This window comes from Oncorhynchus mykiss, chromosome 3, assembly GCF_057628025.1.
Source record: "Oncorhynchus mykiss isolate SJ-2025 chromosome 3, ASM5762802v1, whole genome shotgun sequence".
Taxonomy (NCBI): domain Eukaryota; kingdom Metazoa; phylum Chordata; class Actinopteri; order Salmoniformes; family Salmonidae; genus Oncorhynchus; species Oncorhynchus mykiss.
The window spans coordinates 57,903,847-57,926,566 of NC_143024.1; the positions used below are offsets into that span (position 1 = coordinate 57,903,847).

The 22,720-nt window shown below is 44.0% G+C and overlaps 1 protein-coding gene across 5 annotated transcripts in view; it reads right to left on the minus strand.

Moving 5' to 3' along the window:
- The window catches only part of LOC110504150 (kalirin), a 262,188-nt gene that overhangs the window by 111,416 nt on the left and 128,052 nt on the right, over positions 1-22,720 (minus strand). For all 5 annotated transcript variants that reach the window (XM_036974283.2, XM_036974281.2, XM_036974280.2 and 2 more), the window contains exon 10: positions 5,232-5,354. In XM_036974283.2, coding sequence (XP_036830178.2) covers positions 5,232-5,354 — 123 coding nt within the window. The remainder of the gene's footprint in view (positions 1-5,231; positions 5,355-22,720) is intronic.

Below are 22,720 nucleotides of genomic sequence, written 5' to 3' on the forward strand. Positions count from 1 at the left end.
GGGTGCATATGGCTCTGGTAAAAGGCAGTGCACTAGCAAGGCAGTAGGGTGCCATTTGGGATGCATTCTGGGCCTTTTAGGAATAAAGATGCCATATGGGGACCCTTACCTAGTGACACTCACCCTGGAGAAGATTTAACACTGTGGGCCTCATCATAATCACAGTCATGTAATTCAAATCCTTTCTCTCCCTACCTACTGTGTCTGTCTGGCACTGAAGTCCAAACAAGGCTCATTTTCGATTATCCAAAGTGTGGCTCCCCGGTGATGTGGGCGGGGAAAGCCACTGTATGGAGTGTCAGCCACGCCCCACAACCAGCATTGTAGGCTGCAGCAAGCTAGGCTGCAGGGCTCGGCCCACACCTGAGGCCGCTCGGCCTCATTAGGCTGCAACACAGTCTGGAGAAATTCAAGGGCCTGCTTTAGTTCAGCACGGGGGAGCTCCTGGCTGGACGCTGGAGGCTGAGCTCTAAAGACATTTGTTTGAAGCCCTGGAGTGAACACACTACAAGTGAAGCTAGTAGCAGCCCAGAAAGTTTTCTTTAAAGTTAAGGCTAACTCTAGGTTCAGTTAAAACCTCTACAAGATCGGTGTCCCGACCTCGGGATGGTTGAGCGAATGTAGGCTAATGCGATTAGCATGAGGATGTAAGTAACAAGAACATTTCCCAGGACATAGACATATCTGATATTGGCACAAATCTTAAATTCTTGTTAATCTAACTGCACTGTCCAATTTACAGTAGCTATTACAGTGAAATAATACCATGCTATTGTCTGAGGAGAGTGCACAAAGTTATTCAGTTATTAATAAACCAATTAGGTACATTTGGGCAGTCTTGATACAACATTTTGAACAGAAATGCAATGGTTCATTGGATCCGTCTAAAACTTTGCACATACACTGCTACCATCTAGTGGCCAAAATCCAAATTGTGCCTGGGATGGAATAACACATTATGGCCTTTCTCTTGCATTTGAAAGATGATGGTGCAAAAAACAAAAACAAAAAATGGTTGGTTTTTTCTTTGTATTATCTTTTACCAGATCAACTGTTATATTATCCTACATTCATTTCACATTTTCAAATGGTATCAAGAATATGCATATCCTTACTTCAGGTCCTGAGCTACAGGCTACAGTTAGATTTGGGTATGTCATTTTTGGGGCGGAAATTGAAAATAAGGGTCTGATCCTGAAGATGTTTTAAGGAGAGTGGGAGAGTGTTTTGTTTTCCATTCATGTTTGAGAACCAGCTTTGTGAACCTTTTATTTTGACTAAATATGCCAGCCTAGCCTGGTTTAGGCTGTGCCCCAGAAGCGTTGGGCTTCTGTCAATGTTCCTCCTTGATGCCTTCCTACCAGCCACCTACCAGTCACACCTACCAGTCACATCAGCCAGTCACACCTATCAGTCACACCTATCAGTCACACCTACCAGTCACACCAGCCAGTCACACCTACCAGTCACACCTATCAGTCACACCTACCAGTCACACCAACCAGTCACACCAGCCAGTCACACCTACCAGTCACACCTATCAGTCACACCTACCAGTCACACCAACCAGTCACACCAGCCAGTCACACCTACCAGTCACACCTATCAGTCACACCTACCAGTCACACCAACCAGTCACACCAGCCAGTCACACCTACCAGTCACACCTATCAGTCACACCTACCAGTCACACCAACCAGTCACACCAGCCAGTCACACCTACCAGTCACACCTATCAGTCACACCTACCAGTCACACCAACCAGTCACACCAGCCAGTCACACCTACCGAGTCGTTACAACACTTAATACTTTTTTCGTTAATCAAATAATTCTGAAGCGGTCATATTATTTTTTCACCCCCTTCAAAATATCTTAATCCATCTTTTTTTCCTCCCAAATAAACTGGACAAGGTTTAATAGCGGCTGCTGACATGTAACATTTGAACGCCATGCTTTGATCGACCGTAAAAAACGAAGATTCAAAATGGGTTTCTCTGTGTGACTTAATGCATGCTGTGGAGGTGGATATATTTGCGAGGGAGGGTCAATTCAAAGGACATGGATACAGTAAGCAGGATTACAGTTAGAGGGCTCTTGTGTACTTATCTACTGATGTGGAGTAAAGGCTGTATTAAAACCCACACATCTACATTTTCAATAGTACACGCACAATCCAGAACAGCTACGAATTAGATCACGGTTAAAAACCTTCTCCATGTCAATTCCCTATCACTCGACCACTCCTCCCACACCATTAGACATAGCCTGCGTCCCAAATGGCGCACCATTCCTAGGGCACTATGTAGGGGGATTGGGTGGCATTTGGGACACGACCCAGGCCAGGCAGCACATAGCGTTCATCGGTTCAGGAAAACTCCTCCCTTGTCCTTTCGTATTATCTCATCCCTCCAGAGCGGTGCAGTCAATAACGGCATTCAGGCTTTCCCTTTGCAGATATGGCTGGGCTGAGCTGGAGTCGTCTCTTTTCTTCCCTAGTCTTTTTTTAACACTGCCAGATTCCCTCTGTATCGCTTTTATTCAATCTGTTCCACGCGCAGCACTTTTATGGGCTCGTTAACCAGATTCCAGAAACAAAAGCTTTGTGCCTCTCTCTCTCTTTTCCCATTAAGAAGTGCTCAGCCTAAACAAAATCCCACACTGCATGTTTTGTAGGCAGAATACATCTGAGGACAGTCATTAGAGAGCTGCACCCTTTGTGCCATTCGGGCTATTTGGGGGGGGGGGGGGGGGGGGGGATCCATCTACAATGGCAGATAGAATCTGAGCACAACCTCTCTGAATAATTAACTGATGTCATTTCAATGTGGTGTCATTAGGATTTTTCAACATCCTTCTCTTTTGATGTTTTATTCGCTCTAAACTCCTTGGATGAGTTATTATGATGAAGATCAATTAAAGGCTTTGAGTTCGTGCGTGCATCTGCGTATGTTTGCGTGTGAACTTATGTGGGCGTATGTGTCTAGCCATGTCTGACCCCCCCCCCCCCCCCCCCCCCCCCCCCAATAAAAAAAATGTTGGTTTGACTTTGGTTTCAATCTCCTTTGATGAGGTGTCTTGGGGAGATGATGGTGCCATATGTACATGTCTTAATGAGCTCACATTTCAAATATTCCAATATGAAGTGCTTTATTTGATTCATTAAGCCATTTGATCCATCCTTCAGGAGTAGGGGGGAATTAAACATCCTCATCTCGTACACTTTTCCCCAGAGAGATGTACGTGGTTAGAAAATAGGGTAAATAATGTTCAGGCCTCTCAGACTGTCCTAATCTGCACCCTATTCCCTGGTGCACTACTTTTGACCAAAGCCCTATGGGACCTGATGAAAAGTAGCGCACTATATAGGGAACAGCGTGCCATTTGGGACACAACCGGCAGACCTCTGCTTGCCCTGAAGACAGACACGTTGTCCATCATCAGGAGGGGCGAAAACGTTGTCGTAAATCCAGGATTGCACATCCATTGAGCGTCAAAAGCCATCCCCCTTAACGCTGGTGTTATCACTAGTCACGGCTCATGCTGCTACCATTACATTACCGTTAGCAAAGCAGAAGAAATGGGACCGGAAATTATTTTATTTACTGGACATCTTATGTTGCCGGGTACATTTATTTTGTTGCCGGGTACATTTCTTATGTTGCCGGGTACATTTATTTTGTTGCCGGGTACATTTCTTATGTTGCCGGGTACATGTCTTATGTTGCCGGGTACATTTCTTATGTTGCCGGGTACATTTCTTATGTTGCCGGGTAGTTGGATGATATCAGATACTCTCTGCGTCCCAAATGGCACCCTATTCCCAACATAGTGCGCTATTTTTTGACCAGAGCCCTATGGTCCCTAGTCAAAAGTACTGCACTAGGGAATAGGTTGCCAGGTGTGACGCAGGCGCTATCTACTCGTGTACTACTTGTGACCTATAGTCATATAGCCTATTAAAGCAGAACATCTTACTTTGTGCAGTTTGTCTGTGTGATGAAATTAGAAAAGTGTATTTCCACAGTGGACTGGTTCCAGCTTGTTCTTGCTTGGTCTAAGTCTTCTGGCCTCTTTACTGTTATGGACTGCAGCTACAATGGGCTGCAAAAACCAAGCCTGCATGCCAAGCCCATTAAAAACACACTAAAAGCTAAAATGACAAGGTTCTCTTAAACGCCTGAATGTATTTATCATTGAACACTCATTTTCTGTCACTTGTCAATCACAGCTAACCACGGAAACCGTGACATTCCGATATTTGGAGTTTAAAGCTAGTCCTTAATTGAAACAATAAAAAAAAGTGTGTCTCTAAAAGCCAAGGGACGGGGCTGGAAAAATGAAAACACTCTCAAATTCATAGACAGAGATATGGATGCAAAGAATGGCCATCCATGATATCAAATGTACAGTTTTAACCCTGTTTTTAGGCTATACCGTGATCGTTTACATTTAGGATTGTTTACAAACATTGGTGTAAAACAAAAGTATATTTTGGGTTCTGACTGGACACGGCAGTTGAACGAAGAGCACGAGACATGCATTAGTTCTACTCTTCAACGATCATTAGGTATGCAGTATATGATTCATTTAGAAGTCCAAAAATGTATTTATCAACAAAGGATTCTAGCTTTAATTGACATCCTCACTGAATAATAGCAGAACTTGCGTCAAAACAATACAAATCTGCCATCTGTGAATTGCATTTGAACACTAGGACAGTAGTAATAGGAAGCTTTAAAAGGACAATAGAACCATAAGTCATTTGGTTGTAACAATGTGTCAGTGTTCAGTTTATTGACCATGTCTTCTCTTGGAACAGTGTTCAGTGGTCTGCCCTTTCACTGACACCTCAGCACTTTGACATTAGACAGAATAGCATAACAGCCGACAGAGTTCAAATCCAGTACAATGCTGCGGTTCAAATGTAGTATAATACTGCAGAAAATGAAGCCTTTGTCGACATTGTAGCAGAGATGAGGCAATTCAACCTCAAAATGCCATCCACAATGCCTGAGGAAGTTGCCCCTGAACTCTGATCTGGGGTCAGTTGAACATTTTCCCCACTAATGGTTAAGGTTAGGTTTTGGGGGTGGGGAAGCTGATCCTTGATCAGATACTCCACCTCAGCAATGTAAGGAGGAGATTCACATGATTCAGGGCATGACCAATGACACACTATTAGCAAGGCCGCAAACATTTCCTCATTGGCACAAATAGTTGAACTCTCACCTGTGCCACCTCCTCAAAATCGTCGTGGCGTTTCTGCAGTGCCCTGGCGCGGTGGAGGGACTTGCCCACGCCCGTGTGTTTGCTAAGGAAGGCCTCTCCATGGTTCTCTATCCAGTCCATCACCTGCACAAGTGAAACAGAGAAAGACACTCATGTTAACCAGTGTTCAGTGCGTGTTCAGTGCGTGTTACTGCACTCCCCCCTGCCTCCTAAGTAGACAGACAAATGCACGTTCACCAGTTTTCAGCCCAGGTTACCCCCCCCCGCCCCCCCCCCCCCCCGACTACAAAGGAGTCAGACACATGTGTGGGCTTCAGGGCCAGGAATCTGTCACCACTGTCACTTTGTCACCCTAGCAGTCCATCTTCAAGGAGAAAGAAGAGGAGGTTTAGTGAATTCCGATTTTATCCAAACCTTGGAGGAAAGACGAGGTCGTGAGCCTCGGAAATATTGTCTAGCTTCCTCTCCTTTTGCTAGGCTTTTACTTACTTAGACTGGGAATACATGATTTCATCTCGACAGCATTCAAAGAGAAAGTAGCCAAATGTGCAGTGCGAAAGGTAGCCAAAAAGTGCAGTGAACTTTGCATAACTCCACTCTAGAGTCCCATTGCGTGACTGTACATTGTTGGCGGAATAGCCAGTACGGCAGAATTTACCGTACTAAATGTTAATGAATAGATGAGAGGTCATAAGATGAGATCATCTGTGTGGCTTTGTGAACAGCGTCTGGCTGAAACAGAGCCGAGCGGCACCCTGTGGCAGTGACTTTCACCATTCCCTGGCAAACATCAGCTCAAACACTGTTTTAAATATTTTCAAATACTTTCTCTGTGCTTGCCTGGCGAGATGGAACCAACAGAATACTCCCAAAACTGTAAACCCCGCCAATCTGGCACTCTAGGCAAGCTCGTATTCAAATAGTATTTGAACCCTGGTCAGTCTTCTGTTCTCTTCCTAATAACTATCTCTACGGTCACTTCAAGGAATGGAAACCAAAGCTTGCCTGTCCTGCCCCACTTCAATTATCTTGTTGTCCTCAAGTGTAGCCTCCCTGTCCTGATCGTGTTTGCTTGCCTGCGTGTGTGTATAGTAGGGAGGGGTCATCTGCTTGCATGTTGGTGTGTGTATGTGTGTGTGTGTGTGTGTATAGTAGGAGATGGGAGGGGTCATTGGCTTGCGTGTGTGTGTACAGCAATGTTTAATAAACATGTCAGTGGGTGAGCAGACAACTCTTGTTTCGCCCTGGCTGATTAGAGTTGCGGCATCCACAGGAACAAGCAGGAGTCTAAAACTACCTGGCTGGCTCGCTCGCACAAACACGGGAAGGGCTGAGAATAGAAGAGATATTTGCTGGGGATGATATTAGCCGTCTGAGGATGACGTGCCTCGGACGGGAGTGCCACTTCTGGATCCTATATCTACATCCCAAATGACACCCTATTCCCTAGATATAGTGCACTACTTTTGACGAGGGCCCACAGGGCTCTAGTCAAAAGTAGTGCACTATGTAGGAAATAGGGTGCCATTTTGGATGCAGGCTATCAGTCTAGTGATGTCTCAGCAGTTACTCGACACCACAATGTTATTCTAGCCATGATGTTGAGGAAGTGGGCTGTAAATATTGGATTCAGTATAACGTGGGTTCAGCTCCAAAATGAGGGCTCTGGTAAAAGTTCTGCGCTACAGTATATATGGAACAGGGTGTCATTTAGCACACAGCCTGTGTTTGTGATGCTGCAGGAACCTCCAGATTACTGACAACTCAGAGATGTTTCCTGGAAAAGTACAGTACATGATACGCCAGAATACAGGCGCTTTAAAACAAAACATGGCCTGGACAAAACCAGCAAAGAAAACAGAGGAAGCATGAAAAACAGCAAGCAAAACTGGAGGCCCATGGGAAAGAGGAGTACTTTGTGTGAACATAATGTAATCTCGGTCTAAATCTGTTAAATATTACGGGCATTTACATATGATCCAAGCCCCTAAGGAGGCATTTGAAAAATGTACGGAGGAGGATGCCAAAAGTGCTTTGGTTTTCACAGGTTTATTATTTTGACAGTGCATAAGTGAAAGCTGTCCTGGTCACACTATTTGGATAGCCCGGCCAGTCCATCTCTAGATACACTACAGATGGTCATACTATCAACAAACTATCTGCTAATAAGCAACTGCTTGCTAAGGTTAAGGTCAGGTTTCGAATAAGGGGTTAGGGTTAAGGCACACCGGGCACCAGGGTAAAGTGACTAAAAGGGCAGTTGAAATAGGCAAGAGGGGCAAATATTTTGGTGTGGGGTTTTGCATTGGAATTATATTGAATTCTGCTTATATCACACTATACCACAATGAACCTAGCGTTCGAATGCAGAGAATCTGAGACCATTGAGTGCTTTTGAAGTGACAGGTTAGTGCAAAATCTGTAGCCTATCTCCTTTGTGCTGTATCAGCGTAAAATAGGAATCTTCTAGCAGTCGTAAGGACGAAGACTCAGCAAGAGGCAAGGGGGTAGCGGTGCAAACGAGTGCTGGATTTATTTACACAGCGCTGGCGTTTGAAAGATGACGGTGATATTTACAAATCTATATATTTACAAAAGGTCTGACTTCAGAATGTCAGCATTCAAAAGAAAACGCCTCTCATCAGGCAAAACCGGTCTTAATAACCAATAAAGCACAGGTGGGATCATTCAGGCTCAGATACAGCCTCCTCTTGAGTTACCCAAAAGTAAACTAACTAGAACATCCCCAAACAGGCACTTCAATTCATTTGACCACACTTCTTCTTGACGCGCAGGCCAGGTATATCTATGCACGCTAAAGCGTGCAACATTAAACATAATGGAGAAACCGGACAAATACTCTCCAAACAACTACAACGAAGAAATGTACAGTAAACTGGTAAATGCAATTAAATAAACCAAAAGTTATGTAATGCAAGTGGTGTGCAGCTCTCCAAACAACGTTTCCACTTGGAGAATGGTCAATATAAACACAACATGTAAAGTGTAAAGTCCCATGTTTCATGAGCTGAAATAAAAGATCCCAGAAAAGTTCCACTTACAGAAAAAGCGTATTGCTCTCAAATTTTGTGCACAAATTTGTTTACATCCATGTTATTGAGCATTTCTCCTTTGCCAAGATAATCCATCCACCTGACAGGTGTGGCATATCAAGAAGCTGATTAAATAGCATGATCTTTACACAGGTGCACCTTGCGCTGGGGACAATACAAGTTTTGTCATACAACACAATGCCACAGTCTCAAGTTTTGAGGAACCATGCAATTGGCGTGCTGACTGCAGGAATGACCACCACTGATGAAACTGGTGGTTTGCACAAACCGTAGAATTTCTGCACAAACTGTCAGAAACCGTCTCAGGGAAGCTCATCTACTTGCTTCTAGTCCTCACCAGGGCCTTGACCTGATTGCAGTTCAGCGTCGTAACCGACTACAGTGGGCAAATGATCACCTTAGATGGCCACTGGCAATGCTGGAAAAGTGTGTTCTTCACGGATGAATCCCGGTTTCAACTGTGCCGGGCAGATGGCAGACAGCGTGTATGGCACCGTGCCTCATGGTGGTGGTGGGGTTATGGTATGGACAGGCATAAGCCATGGACCACAAACACAATTGCATTTTATTGATTTATTGATTTGCGCAGAGATACCGTGGCGAGATCCTGAGGCCATTGTCCTGCTATTCATCTGCCACCATCACCCCATGTTTCAGCATGATAACGCACGGCCCCATGTTGCAAGGATCTAAACACAATTCCTGTAGGCTGAAAATCTCCCAGTTCTTCCTTGGCCTGCATACTCACAAGACATGTCACCCATTGAGCATGTGTGGGATGCTCTGGATCGACGTGTACGGCAACGTGTTCCAGTTCCCGCCAATATCCAGCAACTTCACACAGCCATTGAAGAGGAGTGGGATAACTTTCCACAGGCCACAATTGACAACCTGATCAACTCTATGCAAAGGAGAGGCAAATGGTGGTCACACCAGATACTGACTAGTTTTCTGATCCACGTCCCTATCTGCCCATACAGTAGAGCAGACACTCCTGCAGAGCACACCCCATAGGAACAGAAGATGAGCAGGATGGAAACAGCTCAGCCTCCAACACAGAGTCCTCACCAGTCCCAAACTGGTTCACTTGACTCCACCTTTATAAATCAAAATATTATTATTAAGTTGGACGTTTACATACACTTAGGTTGGGGTCATTAAAACTCTTTTTTCAACCACTCCACAAATTTCTTGTTAACAAACTATAGTTTTAGCAAGTCAGCCATCTACTTCGTGCAAAACACAAGTAATTTTTCCAACAATTGTTTACAGACAGATTATTTCACTTATAATTCACTGTATCACAAATCCAGTAGGTCAGAAGTTTACATACACTAAGTTGATTGTGCCTATAAACAGCTTGGAAAATTCCAGAAAATTATGTCATGGCTTTAGGAGCTTCTGATAGGCTAATTGACATACTTTGAGTCAATTGGAGGTGTACCTGTTGATGTATATCAAGGCCTACCTTCAAACTCAGTGCCTCTTTGCTTGACATCATGGGAAAATCAAAAGAAATCTCAGAAAAAAACTCTGAAAAAAATTGTAGACCTCAACAAGTCTGGTTCTGTGCCTCCCGGGTGGCGCAGTGGTTAAGGGCGCTGTATTGCAGCGCCAGCTGTGCCATCAGAGTCCCTAGGTTTGCGCCCAGGCTCTGTCGTAACCGGCCGCGACCGGGAGGTCCGTGGGGCGAAGCACAATTGGCCTAGCGTCGTCCGGGTTAGGGAGGGCTTGGTCGGTAGGGGTGTCCTTGTCTCATCGCGCACCAGCGACTCCTGTGGCGGGCCGGGCGCAGTGCGCGCTAACCAAGGTGGCCAGGTACACGGTGTTTCCTCCGACACATAGGTGCGGCTGGCTTCCGGGTTGGATGCGCGCTGTGTTAAGAAGCAGTGCGGCGGACGCATGACTTTCAACCTTCGTCTCTCCCGAGCCCGTACGGGAGATGTAGCGATGAGACAAGATAGTAGCTACTACAACAATTGGATACCATGACATTGGGGAGAAAAAGGGGTAAAATTCAAAAAATAAAAATCTGGTTCATCCTTGGGAGCAATTTCCAAACACCTGAAGGTACCACGTTCATCTGTACAAACAATAGTACGCAAGTATAAACACCATGGGACCACGCAGGTGTCATATCGCTGAGGAAGGAGATGCGTTCTGTCTCCTAGAGATTAACGTACTTTGTTGTAAAAAGTGCAAATCAATCCCAGAACAACAGCAAAGAACCTTGTGAAGATGCTGGAGGAAACAGGTACAAAAGTATCAATATCCACAGTAAAATGAGTCCTATATCGACATCCCCTGAAAGGCCGCTCAGCAAGGAAGAAGCCACTGCTCCAAAGCGGCCATAAAAAAAGCCAGACTACGGTTTGCAACTGCACATGGGGACAAAGATCGTACTTTTTAGAGAAATGTCCTCTGGTCTGATGAAACAAAAATATACCTGTTTGGCCATAATTGGGTGGAAAAAGGTGGAGGCTTGCAAGCCGAAGAACACCATCCCAACCGTAAAGCACGGGGGTGGCGGCATCATGTTGCGGGGGTGCTTTGCTGCAGGAGGGACTGGTGCACTTCACAAAATAGATGGCATCATGAGGCTGGAAAATATTTTGAAGCAACATCAAGACATCAGTCAGGAAGTTAAAGCTTGGTTGCAAATGAGTCTTCCAAATGGACAATGACCCCAAGCATACTTCCAAAGTTGTGGCAAAATGGCTTAAGGACAACAAATTCAAGGTATTGGAGTAGCATTCACAAAGCCCTGACCTCAATCCTATTGAAAATGTGTGGGCAGAACTGAAAAAGTGTGTGCGAGCAAGGAGGCTTACAAACCTGACCCAGTTACACAAGCTCTGTCAGGAGGAATGGGCCAAAATTCGCCCAACTTATTGTGGGAAGCTTGTGGAAGGCTACCCGAAACATTTCAACCAAGTTAAACAATTTAAAGGCAATGCTACCAAATACTAATTGAGTGTATGTAAACTTCTGACTCACTGGGAATGTGATGAAAGAAATACCAGCTGAAATAAATAATTCTCTCTACTATTATTCTGACATTTCACATTCTTAAAAAAAAGTGGTGATCCTAACTGACCTAAGACAGGGAATTTTTACTAGGATAAAAAAAACTGAGTTTAAATGTATTTGGCTAAGGTGTATGTAAACTTCTGACTTCAACCTTAGGAACATAAAACTAAAACTGAGGAGGCTACGCCCCCTTTAGCCCCATCATGGAGCCGGGTATGGGTAAAGGTTAGGGTTAATTTTAGGTTTAGAGTTAGGGTTAGTAGATAGTTAGTTGAAATGTTACTAATAGTCTGTTTAAAATATTAGTGGAGAGACAGTCCGTTACTGGTAGGCTGGTGAGTGTTATCCAGGCAAAAAAATATATATATATTTAAAAAAAGGGCTGGTACCTGTGCAGAAGGTAAAGGCCGCTAGCAGTGACTAACAATGACTAAATAGCTTGTAGCTAATTAGCTGGTTAGCTTCTGATGGCTGTGGTTCTTGCTATAAGGTCTAAAAATGACAAATAATAGCGGTTCCGTATCACATTGGGTGAGGCAGGTTACCGGAAGGTATAATTGAACTAAAATGGAGAAGAGATTGAAAATAAAATTGAAATATATACAAAAAAAGACGAAAAAATACAAAAGTACACGAGAGGACGAACAAAACTCGTCTGGACTGCTACGCCATCTTGGAAAGCATGAAAAAAGCATGTCTGTAGATCCAAATCCAAATAAATATCCAAATAAAATGTTACCACAGTCCTCGGTTTCTGGCTGTATGATGGCCATAGAAAATAAATAACGTAGTGTGTCCAAAATGCACCCTATTGCCTATATAGTGCACTACTTTTGACCAGATCATCTATGGGCCCTTGGAAGCAGTAAAATACCATGTGAATAAATAGCACAGTGGGTTGGAGAATTGCTGACATTCACAAATCCACAAAAAAATATGCTTCATACATGAAGCACAATTCTGCCATTGCCTAAGGTAACAGTTTATTTGATTTTAGTGCTATCCCTTGCAGTCGTTATCCATTGCATTGTATGCTTTACCTTAAGATAAATGAGAGGAATGTCATTATATTAACCCAAGTGTGGAGGGAGGAGAGTATAGAGACAGCCCCAGGATTCTCCAACTCCTCTTAAATCTGGCTACGGATATATAGTAGATGACCTTGGATAGCGCTGAACTTCCTACACATATCCTCCAACACTGCTTCCTCCTGACAAGCCCCTTGCAGTTTGGAAGCCCTTGCATCCTGAATGGCAGCCTATTCCCTTTATAGTACACTACTTTTGACCTGTGCTTTACACCCAGCTAGCACATTTGGTTCCTTGGAAGTTGTGGAAAAGTAAATGTTTGGTTTCCCATTGGTTCTGGGAACGAAGCCATACGTTTCCTGACCATTAAAACAGAATGTTTTATAAACGTTCTGAGAACGGAAGTTAACCTTTTGCCTGTTCTGGGAACTGTAAGACTTTAGTGAGGTTCTGAGAACATTTTACTATGGTTCCCTGAAAGTTTTCCTGGAAGGTTTTATTAACGTTCTGAGAGCGGAAATTATAGGTTATTTGAAGGTAATTAAATAATGTTCTGAGAACATGTTCCAGTAAGACTTATAATAATAACACTGATAGCTTAGGTTAACTGTGAACTCCCAAGCACAGATAGGACACATGGAAATGTATTTGCTTAGGCATTAACACATTTCCTTTTTATTGTGACCCATCAGTGAGATACGGTTCTTTTCATGCATACAAAGTTATTCATTTTAGTCTATTCAAACAGACCCAATTCCAAAAGAAAACAAGCACTCATTAAGATCAGGTGTGGCCAATTAGTGGGCGAGGCCAACACTCCTGAACACGCTTCACAAGGTAGAGGATAGAGAGAGTTGGGTTGATGCTGAGAACGAAATGGAAATGTTTTTAAATAACTTTCTTCGAAAATTCTCTGAATGTTCCTTAAGTATTATTTTGATGTAAAGTTTATTAACATCTTGAGAATTTAAATAACATTCTCAAAACATTACTAAAGTTTTCTTGTGGAATTTGATGGAAGGTTTCATTAACGTTGTCTGAAAACAATTTGAGGACATGATATTAAATAATACCAAGAGAAAATCTGTAGGGAACATTAATGCTGATGTACTGAAATCCCCATGGAAAAACATTGTTTCCTCAAGTGATTGGAACAATTTGAAAACATGACTTTAAATAGAACCATGAGTAAAACGTTATTCCAAGGATATGCCGCTGCCGTGGATAGCAGCCGTTTTACGGGCTGCTTATCAACTCCGCTACTTTTTTAAATTATTTTTTTTACAGTGATCTTAACTTTTATTTTTTTAAAGCCTTCACCATATTTTTCTTTAACCGAAAACAGCTTCTGGAGAGCTTCTATGTTTCACGACTAAGGACATGGATGATATATACAGTTGAAGTCAGAAGATTACATACACCATAGCCAAATATATTTAAACTCAGTATTTAACAATTCCTGACATTTAATCAGAGTAAAAATTCCCTGTCTTAGGTCAGTTAGGATCACCACTTTATTTTAAGAATGTCAAATGTCAGAATAATAGTAGAGAGAATGATTTATTTCAGCTTGTATTTCTTTCATCACATTCCCAGTGGGTCAGAAGTTTACATAAACTGAATTAGTATTTGGTAGCATTGCTTTTAAATTGTTTCATTTGGGTCAAACATTTTGGGTAGCCTTACACAAGCTTCCCAAAATAAGTTGGGGGAATTTCGACCCTTTCCTCCTGACAGAGCTGATGTAACAGTGTCAGGTTTGTAGGCCTCCTTCTATAGGATTGAGGTCAGGGCTTTGTGATGGCCACTCCAATACCATGACTTTGTTGTCCTTAAGACATTTTGCCACAACTTTAGAAGTGTGCTTGGGGTCATTGTCCATTTGGAAGACCCATTTGCAACCAAGCTTTAACTTCCTGACTGATGGCTTGATATGTTGCTTCAAAATATCCACATAATTTTCCAGCCTCATGATGCCATCTATTTTGTGAAGTGCACCAGTCCCTCCTGCAGCAAAGCACCCCACAACATGATGTTGCCACCCCCGTGCTTCACGGTTGGGATGGTGTTCTTCGGCTTGCAAGCATCCCCCTTTTTCCACCAAACATAACAATGGTCATTACGGCCAAACAGTTCTATTTTTGTTTCATCAGACCAGAGGACATTCCTCCAGAAAGTACAATCTTTGTCCCCATGTGCAGTTGCATACCGTAGTCTGGCTTTTTTATGGATTTGAAGGATATGCCTTGAAATACATCCACAGGTACACCTCCAATTGACTCAAATTATGTCAATTAGCCTATCAGAAGCTTCTAAAGCCATGACATAATTTTCTGGAATTTTCCTAGCTGTTTAAAGGTACAGTCAACTTAATGTATGTAAACTTCTGACCCACTGAATTTTGATGCAGTGAATTATAAGTGAAATAATCTGTCTGTAAACTATTGTTGAAAAATTACTTGTGTCATGCACAAAGTAGACATCCTAACCGACTTGCCAAAACTATAGTTTGTTAACAAGAAATTTGTGGAGTGGTTGAAAAACTCGTTTTAATGACTCCAACCTAAGTGTATGAAAACTTCAGACTTCAACTGTATCTCGCTGACTTTTCCATTTACCATCAAGACTGGTTGGCAGAGTTGGGTAAGATGAAGGTGGGAGTGGTGTGTCTCTTTGTTAACAATAGCTGGTGCGCGATCTCTAATGTTAAGGAAGTCTCACATTTTTGCTCGCCTGAGTTAGAATACCTCATGATAATCTGCAGGCCATAATATTTATCAAGAGAGTTTTCATCAGCCTGGTATCGCAACTGCTTGGAATCTGACCGCAAGGCGCTACAGAGGGTAGTACGTACCGCCCAGTACATCAATGCCCCTCCCCCCCACAGTGACCAGACTTACATATCCCAACCAGAAGCCATGAATTACAGGCAACATCCACTCTGAGCTAAAAGGATAGAGGCTACCGCTTTCAAGGAGCAGGACATTAACCCATACACTTAAAATAAATCCTGCTACGACCTCCGACGAGCTAAGATCGAATCCTACAATGCCGGATGGAGCCTCAGACCTTCAAAAAGTTCTACAACTGCACCATTGAGAGCATCATGACTGGCTGCATCACCGCCTGGTATCGCAACTGCTTGGAATCTGACCGCAAGGCGCTACAGAGGGTAGTACGTATCGCCCAGTACATCAATGGGGCCGAGCTCCCTGCCATCCAGGACCTCCATACCAGGCGGTGTCAGAGGAAGGCCCTAAATATTGTCAAAGCCACCCAAGTCATAGGTTGTTCTCTCTTCTACCGCATGGCAGGCGGTACTGATGCACCAAGTCTGGTACCAACAGTATCCTGAACAGATTCTACCCCCAAGCCATAAGACTGCTAAATAGTTAACCAAATAGCTGCCCAGACTATCTGCATTGACTCTTTTTGAACTAACTCTTTCGACTCATCAGACGCTGCTGCTACGGTCTTGCTGCCTAATAACTTTACCCCTACCTATGCAGCATGTACATATGGACCTCAATTACCTCGTACTGGTACCCCGTGTATATAGCCAAGTTATCGTTAGTCATTGTATATTTATGTCTTGTGTAATTACGTATATGTTTCTATTATTTTTCTATTTTTCTCTCTGCATGGTTGGGAAGGGTCCGTAGGTATGCCTCTCACTGTTAGTCTACACCTGTTGTTTAGGAAGCATATAACCAATACAATTTCATTTGATGTTGAAGTACTGAAATTCCCACAGAAGAACGTGGTTTCTTAATGTCCTCTGAACTGTTTGAGAAGGTTCCCAATGTCAAACCCGTTGGAAAACGTTCCTAGAACATTACCAAAATCGAAATGAAATGTAACCATGTTCGAACTTTAGAAAAGTTTTTTTGGGCAAAGTTCCTTAAATGTGCTGAACATTTTCCAAAGCCAAGCAACTTCACTGCACCATTCCCAGACAGTTGTGGGAAGGTTGTATGCAAAATCACCATAGGACAACCAAGCTCTATGAAACATATGGTTCTCAGATCGTTACGTGCTAGCTGGGTAGGCTCTGGCCAAAGCAGTGCACTACATAGGGAATAGGTGCCATTTGGGAAGCATCCAATGAGTCAGAGGCTTGAAATGCAGCTCATCAACACTGTCTGCTGCTTGGCTGTGTGGCGCAGTGCAGTGCAGTGCAGTGCAGTGCGGTGCAGCGGTCACTCATGTGCATTGCTGATAACCCCAGTCCTGATCTGCCATGGTGGAGACTTCAATCGCTCACCAAGCCCGGCCCAGTCAGTAAGCCCAGAACAAAGGATTACGTTTGCTTATCTACAAAATAGACCAGCCACTCAACATCACACAAAAAAAGAAGAGAGAGAGAGAGAGAGAGAGAGAGAGAGAGAGAGAGAGAGAGAGAGAGAGAGAGAGAGAGAGAGAGAGAGAGAGAGAGAGAGAGACTGGGGGAAGGGGGCGGAGAGACAAAGCGTCATCTTGCTAAACCGTAGACAGGCTAATCCAAACAGGAGAAAAATAACCCTTGCCAACTTGTATGGGAAAGATATCTCTGGAGCACAGTAACAGAGATTACGGGAGTCTGCAGGCTCTGATACAGTCGGTCAACTGAATCAGAGGCAGAAGCATCGCAGAAAGGTGGGGAGTCAAGGGATCATCTCAGCTCCTTTTCATTGAGTCTCATTGAGTCATTCACAATCATTGATGCAGTAGCTATTCTTTCCCTTAAATAAAACAGGAGTGGATACTCCTACTAGATGCTACAGAGACTAATGCTCAAGGACTTAATCTACACATCAGGCTGAGATGGGAAAGAAAGAAAAATGAAAGAAAGAGCGAACGAGAGCGAGAGAGCGAAAGAAAGAGACATGCATACTATAGCTGTTGATAGCATTCTGTGCTGTCAGACAAATAATGATGTTCATTAAACCAGCCACAATGAATATCAATGAATACACTGGTGGGGTTCCCTTAAGTAAACGTATATAAACTTGCGGCTCTGTGTGTATACAGTGTGTAAATTAACTAACTAAATGCATGCTACAGTCTCCTTGAATGCATCCCAAATGGCACCCTATTCCCTGGTGCACTACTTTTGACCACTAAATAGAGAATAGGGTTCCATTTGGGAAACAAACACAGTGGAGGACGGTTGTCCCTGAGGTATAGTATAAGCAGGCCTCGTCTGTTCCTAACAATATGTAATTAGTGAGCTGTAAACAAAGTCACCCCCTATCACTGAGCTCCACTCTGACTGTGGGCAGAGGGCCAGGGGCCAGACAAACACAGTGGACTCACTGGACTATACACTACAGTGTTTCTCTTTCAACCAGTCCAGCGTGGCTTTCACTGTGATGTCTTCTATCTAGTACAATGCTGTATTACACAGGTTGTGTCCCAAATGGCACTCCTATTCCCTATGTAGTGCCTGTCCCATAGGGCTCTGGTCAAAAGTAGTGTACTACAGTACATATCTGTTGATAAACCTCTAGTGGTGTGGGGGCTGTGCTTTGGCAAAGTGGGGGTTATATCCTGCCTGGTTGGCCCTGTCTGGGGTTATTGTCAGACGGGGCCACAGTGTCCCCCGACCCACCCCTGTCTCAGCCTCCAGTATCTATGCTGCAATGGTCGATTCGGGTCAGTCTGTTATATCTGGTGTAATTCTCCTGTCTTATCTGGTGTCCTGTGTGAATTTAAGTATGCTCCCTCATATTCTCCCTCTCCCTCTCTCCCTCCCCTCCTGGAGGACCTGAGCCCTAGGATCGTGCCTCAGGACTACCTGGCCTGATGACTCCTGGCTGTCCCCAGTCCACCTGGTCGTGCTGCTGCTCCAGTTTCAACTGTTCTGCCTGTGGCTATGGAACCCTGACCTGTTCACCGGACGTGCTACCTGTTGTTTTCGACTCTCTTTCTCTATCGCACCTGCTGTCTCAACCTCTAAATGCTTGGCTATGAAAAGCCAACTGACACTTACTCCTGAGGTACTGTTGCAGTACTGTTGCACCCTCTCCAACCACTGTGATTATTATTTGAACCTGCTGGTCATCTATGAACGTTAGAACATCTTGAAGAACAATCTGGCCTTAATGGCCATGTACTCTTATAATCTCCAGCCGGCACAGCCAGAAGAGGACTGGCCACCACTCAGAGCCTGGTTCCTCTCTAGGTTTCTTCCTAAATTCCTGCCTTTCTAGGGAGTTTTTCCTAGCCACCATGCGTCTACATCTGCATTGCTTGCTGTTCGGGATTTCAGGCTGTGTTTCTGTATAGCACTTTGATTTAAATTTGATTGATAGGGAATAGGGTGCATGGTGTCTGGAAATCCACAACCTCCCCCTCCCAAGAAAGCAATAGTTCCATTGTAAGGGATGTCGTGGTTGATGGCGCAGAATTCTTCCCTGGGAGCTTTCGGTCATTCTAGACCAAAACCCGGCACTGCACACTGCGGCAATGGGCTGAGTTGAGACGAGACTTCGAATACCTGAGAGAGAGAATATTGGCTAGGGGCAAGCTGATTTTAATTTCTGGCTCTATCCCAACACACGGTTGTGGAATTGATCGCTTCTCCCGGCTACTTGCACTGGACTCTTGAATGAAATTAGGACTATGTTCTGAAAAAACGTTTGATTTTATTGACAATTTCGATATGCTTTGGGAGCAACCACAGTTTCTAAAAAGGGACGGCCTGCACACGACCAGGAGAGCAACTTAGATGCTGAGTGATAACATTGAAAAAATAATCTAAAAAAGTGATGGGTTATCAGTCCTTGCCCGAAATAGGTAACCCTCATTTGAGTCCTGTATTAGTCCACATCCTCTTTGAGGCATAGACCAAATGGCACAGTTCTAAGCAATCTTATCTATACTGTTTCAAGCCAACCCCATGGCTATTTCATATAGAGGGTTACCTACTGATCACAGCATGTTTGTGTTAAAGACTGTCAGATCTGAAATCCAGTAGCTGTGGCCTTGGACTGATTCATGTAAATGCCAGAAGTTAGATTTTGAAAATGGATCATATTGTAATTCTTTCTTCTCAAACTAACGCGGCCATTTTGATTATTACTGAGACTTGGTTAAAAAAAAAAGTCTGTGCCAGACTTTGATGTGTCTTTGAATGAATGGATATAATGTTTATAGATCTGACAGAGCTGGCAGAGGCGGGGGTGTCGCCATATTCATAAACAACCATTTGAATGTTGCAGTGTGTATTACCACATCTGTCTTAAACCAACTCGCCTCAACCTTTAAACACCCTTCAAAACCTACTCTCTCAGATGTTATTCTAACAAATGCCCCTCCAAAGTTTACAGCCAATGGGATATTTGCTCATGAGTTCAGTGACCGTTGTCCAATCGCCTCATAACAGATGTTAAATGATCTAAATCTCGCTCATGTATTATTACAGAGAAATTATAGGATTTTTTTTTGTTGTTTTCCACCTGGGGCTGAGTGACTGGTGGGTGGCGTCAACTATCACTAGCTCGGATCAAGCCATTGTTTTATTTCTAGCCACATTTTGAACTTCCATCCTCTCAGGCCAGGGGCACAACAATGTATGAATTAATGGTTGAATTAGAATATCCGTTATAATCATTGGCCAGTACAGAGAATTAAGTAAATGTCCAAATCCCTATCTCCATCCATGGCTAATTACAGAAAGGGTTCAATATGTGGCTAGATGTAGAAGGCTAATGTTAACTAGCTAACGTCGCCCATGAATGGAAGTGAAGCTAGAGAGCAAGCATTTTAGCCAGGTAGCCTAGGACAACAAAATTTACTGCAGGAATGTCAACCAGAACTGTTGCCAGAGAATTGAATGTTCATCTCTCTACTATAAGCCGCCTCCAATGTCGTTTTAGATAATTTGGCAGTACGTCTAATTGGCCTCACAACCGCAGACCACACGTGTATGGCGTTGTCTGGGTGAGCGATTTGCTGACGTCAAAAAATTTTTGTGTGTGTTTTTTTCAATTTTACCCTGTTTTTCTCCCCAATTTCGTGGTATCCAATTATTTTAAGTAGCTACTATCTTGTCTCATTGCTACAACTCCCGTACGGGCTCGGGAGAGACGAAGGTTCAAAGTCATGCGTCCTCCGATACACAACCCAACCAAGCCGCACTGCTTCTTAACACAGCACGCATCCAACCCGGAAGCCAGCCGCACCAATGTGTCGGAGAAAACATTGTGCACCTGGCAACCTTGGTTAGCGCGCACTGCGCCCGGCCCGCCACAGGAGTCGCTGGTGCGCGATGAGGCAAGGACATCCCTACCGGCCAACCCCTCCCTAACCCGGGCTACGCTAGGCCAATTGTGCGTCGCCCCACGGACCTCCCGGTCGCGAACCCAGAGTCTCTGATGGCACAGCTGCAGTACAGCACCCTTAACCACTGTGCCACCGGTGAGGCCCTGATGTCAACATTTTCAACAGAGTGCCCCATGGTGACGGTGCTGTTATGGTATGGGCAGGCATAAGCTACAGACAATCAACGCAATTACATTTTATCCATGGCAATTTGAATGTAGAGAGATACCGTGAGATCCTGAGCCCCATTTTTGTGCTATTCATCTGCCGCCATCACCTTATGTTTCAGCATGATAATGCACGGTCCCATGTCGCAAGGATCTTTACAGAATTCCTGGAAGCTTAAAATCTCCCAGTTCTTCCTTGGCCTGCATACTCACCAGACATGTCACCCATTGAGCATGTTTGGGATGCTCTGGATCAACGAGTGTGACAGCATGTTCCAGTTCCCGCCAATATCCAGCAACTTCATACAGCCATTGAAGAGGAGTGGGTCAACATTCCACAGGCCACAATCAACGGCTTGATCAACTCTATGCGAAGGAGATGTGTCGTACTGCATGAGGCAAATGGTGGTCACACCAGATGTTGACTGGTTTTCTGATCCACACCCCTACCAACCGATGCATATCTGTATTCCCAGTCATGTGAAATCCATAGATTAGGATCTAACTCATTTATTTCAATTGACTGATTTCCTTAGATTAACTGTAACTCAGTAAAATCTTTGAAATTGTTGCATGTTGCGTTTAATATTTATGTTTAGTATAGTATGGCTTAGAACGCGTCTCAACCAATCACAAGGCTTGTTTTGACTAACCCGTTATAGAACGTCGCTTAAAAAGGTATCAGGAAAGACTACCCAGCCCATGCCTATGGAGGGGCACCTCCTACCAGATCAGCTGCTTCAATGAATGGTGAGATCCATCGCATTCACTTCTTCTGTGTTTAATCTGCATCTCAAATGACACCCTATTCCCTAAGTAGCGCACTATATAGGGGATAGGGTGCCATTTGGGATGCAGCCCTACAGTAATGTTTGGCTCGGTGAGGGAGCAGCGGGCTCGTTATCAGAGTGAGAAAGAGGTAGGGAGAGGAGGAGATATGAGAGGAGGGGTGAGAGGGAGAGGAGAGGTATTCACCCAAAGGGAGCCATATTGAGAAAGGAGGAAGGTGTGAGAGACGTTGAGTGACTTGACCGAGCAAGCTGATTCGCTCACTCACACATACCCTATTGAACACGAACATGCACGCACGCACACACACACACACACACACACACACACACACACACACACGCACACACGCACACAAGCACTAGCGTGTTATATTACACAGCATAGCTTTTTTTAGACCATTGAATCCATGGTAAAATGTTCCAAGATTATGCCTAGTAATTATTCATGAAGTTTGTGAGGTAAGTGAGGCTTGAATCAACAGTGCTCCAGTGTCCCTGGTGGATTGGTTATGCATGGTTTGGCTTTTGGCTGATCAGAGGTCCGATCTTGATTTGGCTCAGAGACTTGGCTCAGTGCTGCTGTTGGAATTATTAGTGTAATGTATAGGGAATAGGGTGGAATTTGGGACACACCCACAGCCTGTGCAGCTTTCTCTCTCTCTCTCTCGCTCTCTCTCTGTTCTACAAAATGGCTAATGCAAGGTATGCTAACTGTACTTCTGGGCACTTTCCCAAGCAAAAAATATTAAGAGGAAAAGTACAGACAACTGTTGACAAATCTCCTCTTTCATCACGGCGCTCGTTTGAAATACGGATTCCTTTTACGAACCAGGAGTCGGCACAGAGCCAAATGAACAGTGAGATGTAAACAGTGGGATTTTGCTGCAGTAAAATGCAGTATCAGGGCACTGCACTGTGCTTTCTAAAACGGGTTAAACGAGAAAAAAAACTAAAAGACATTGAGATTGACGCCAAGACCTACCCACCCTCGTACTGTTACTAAACTAGCGTGTCAGAAAGAATGGACGCAGGCTGAATCCTTTATCTCCACAATTCCCACGACCTTGACAAGAGACTGAAGAGGTGGCGCCCCAA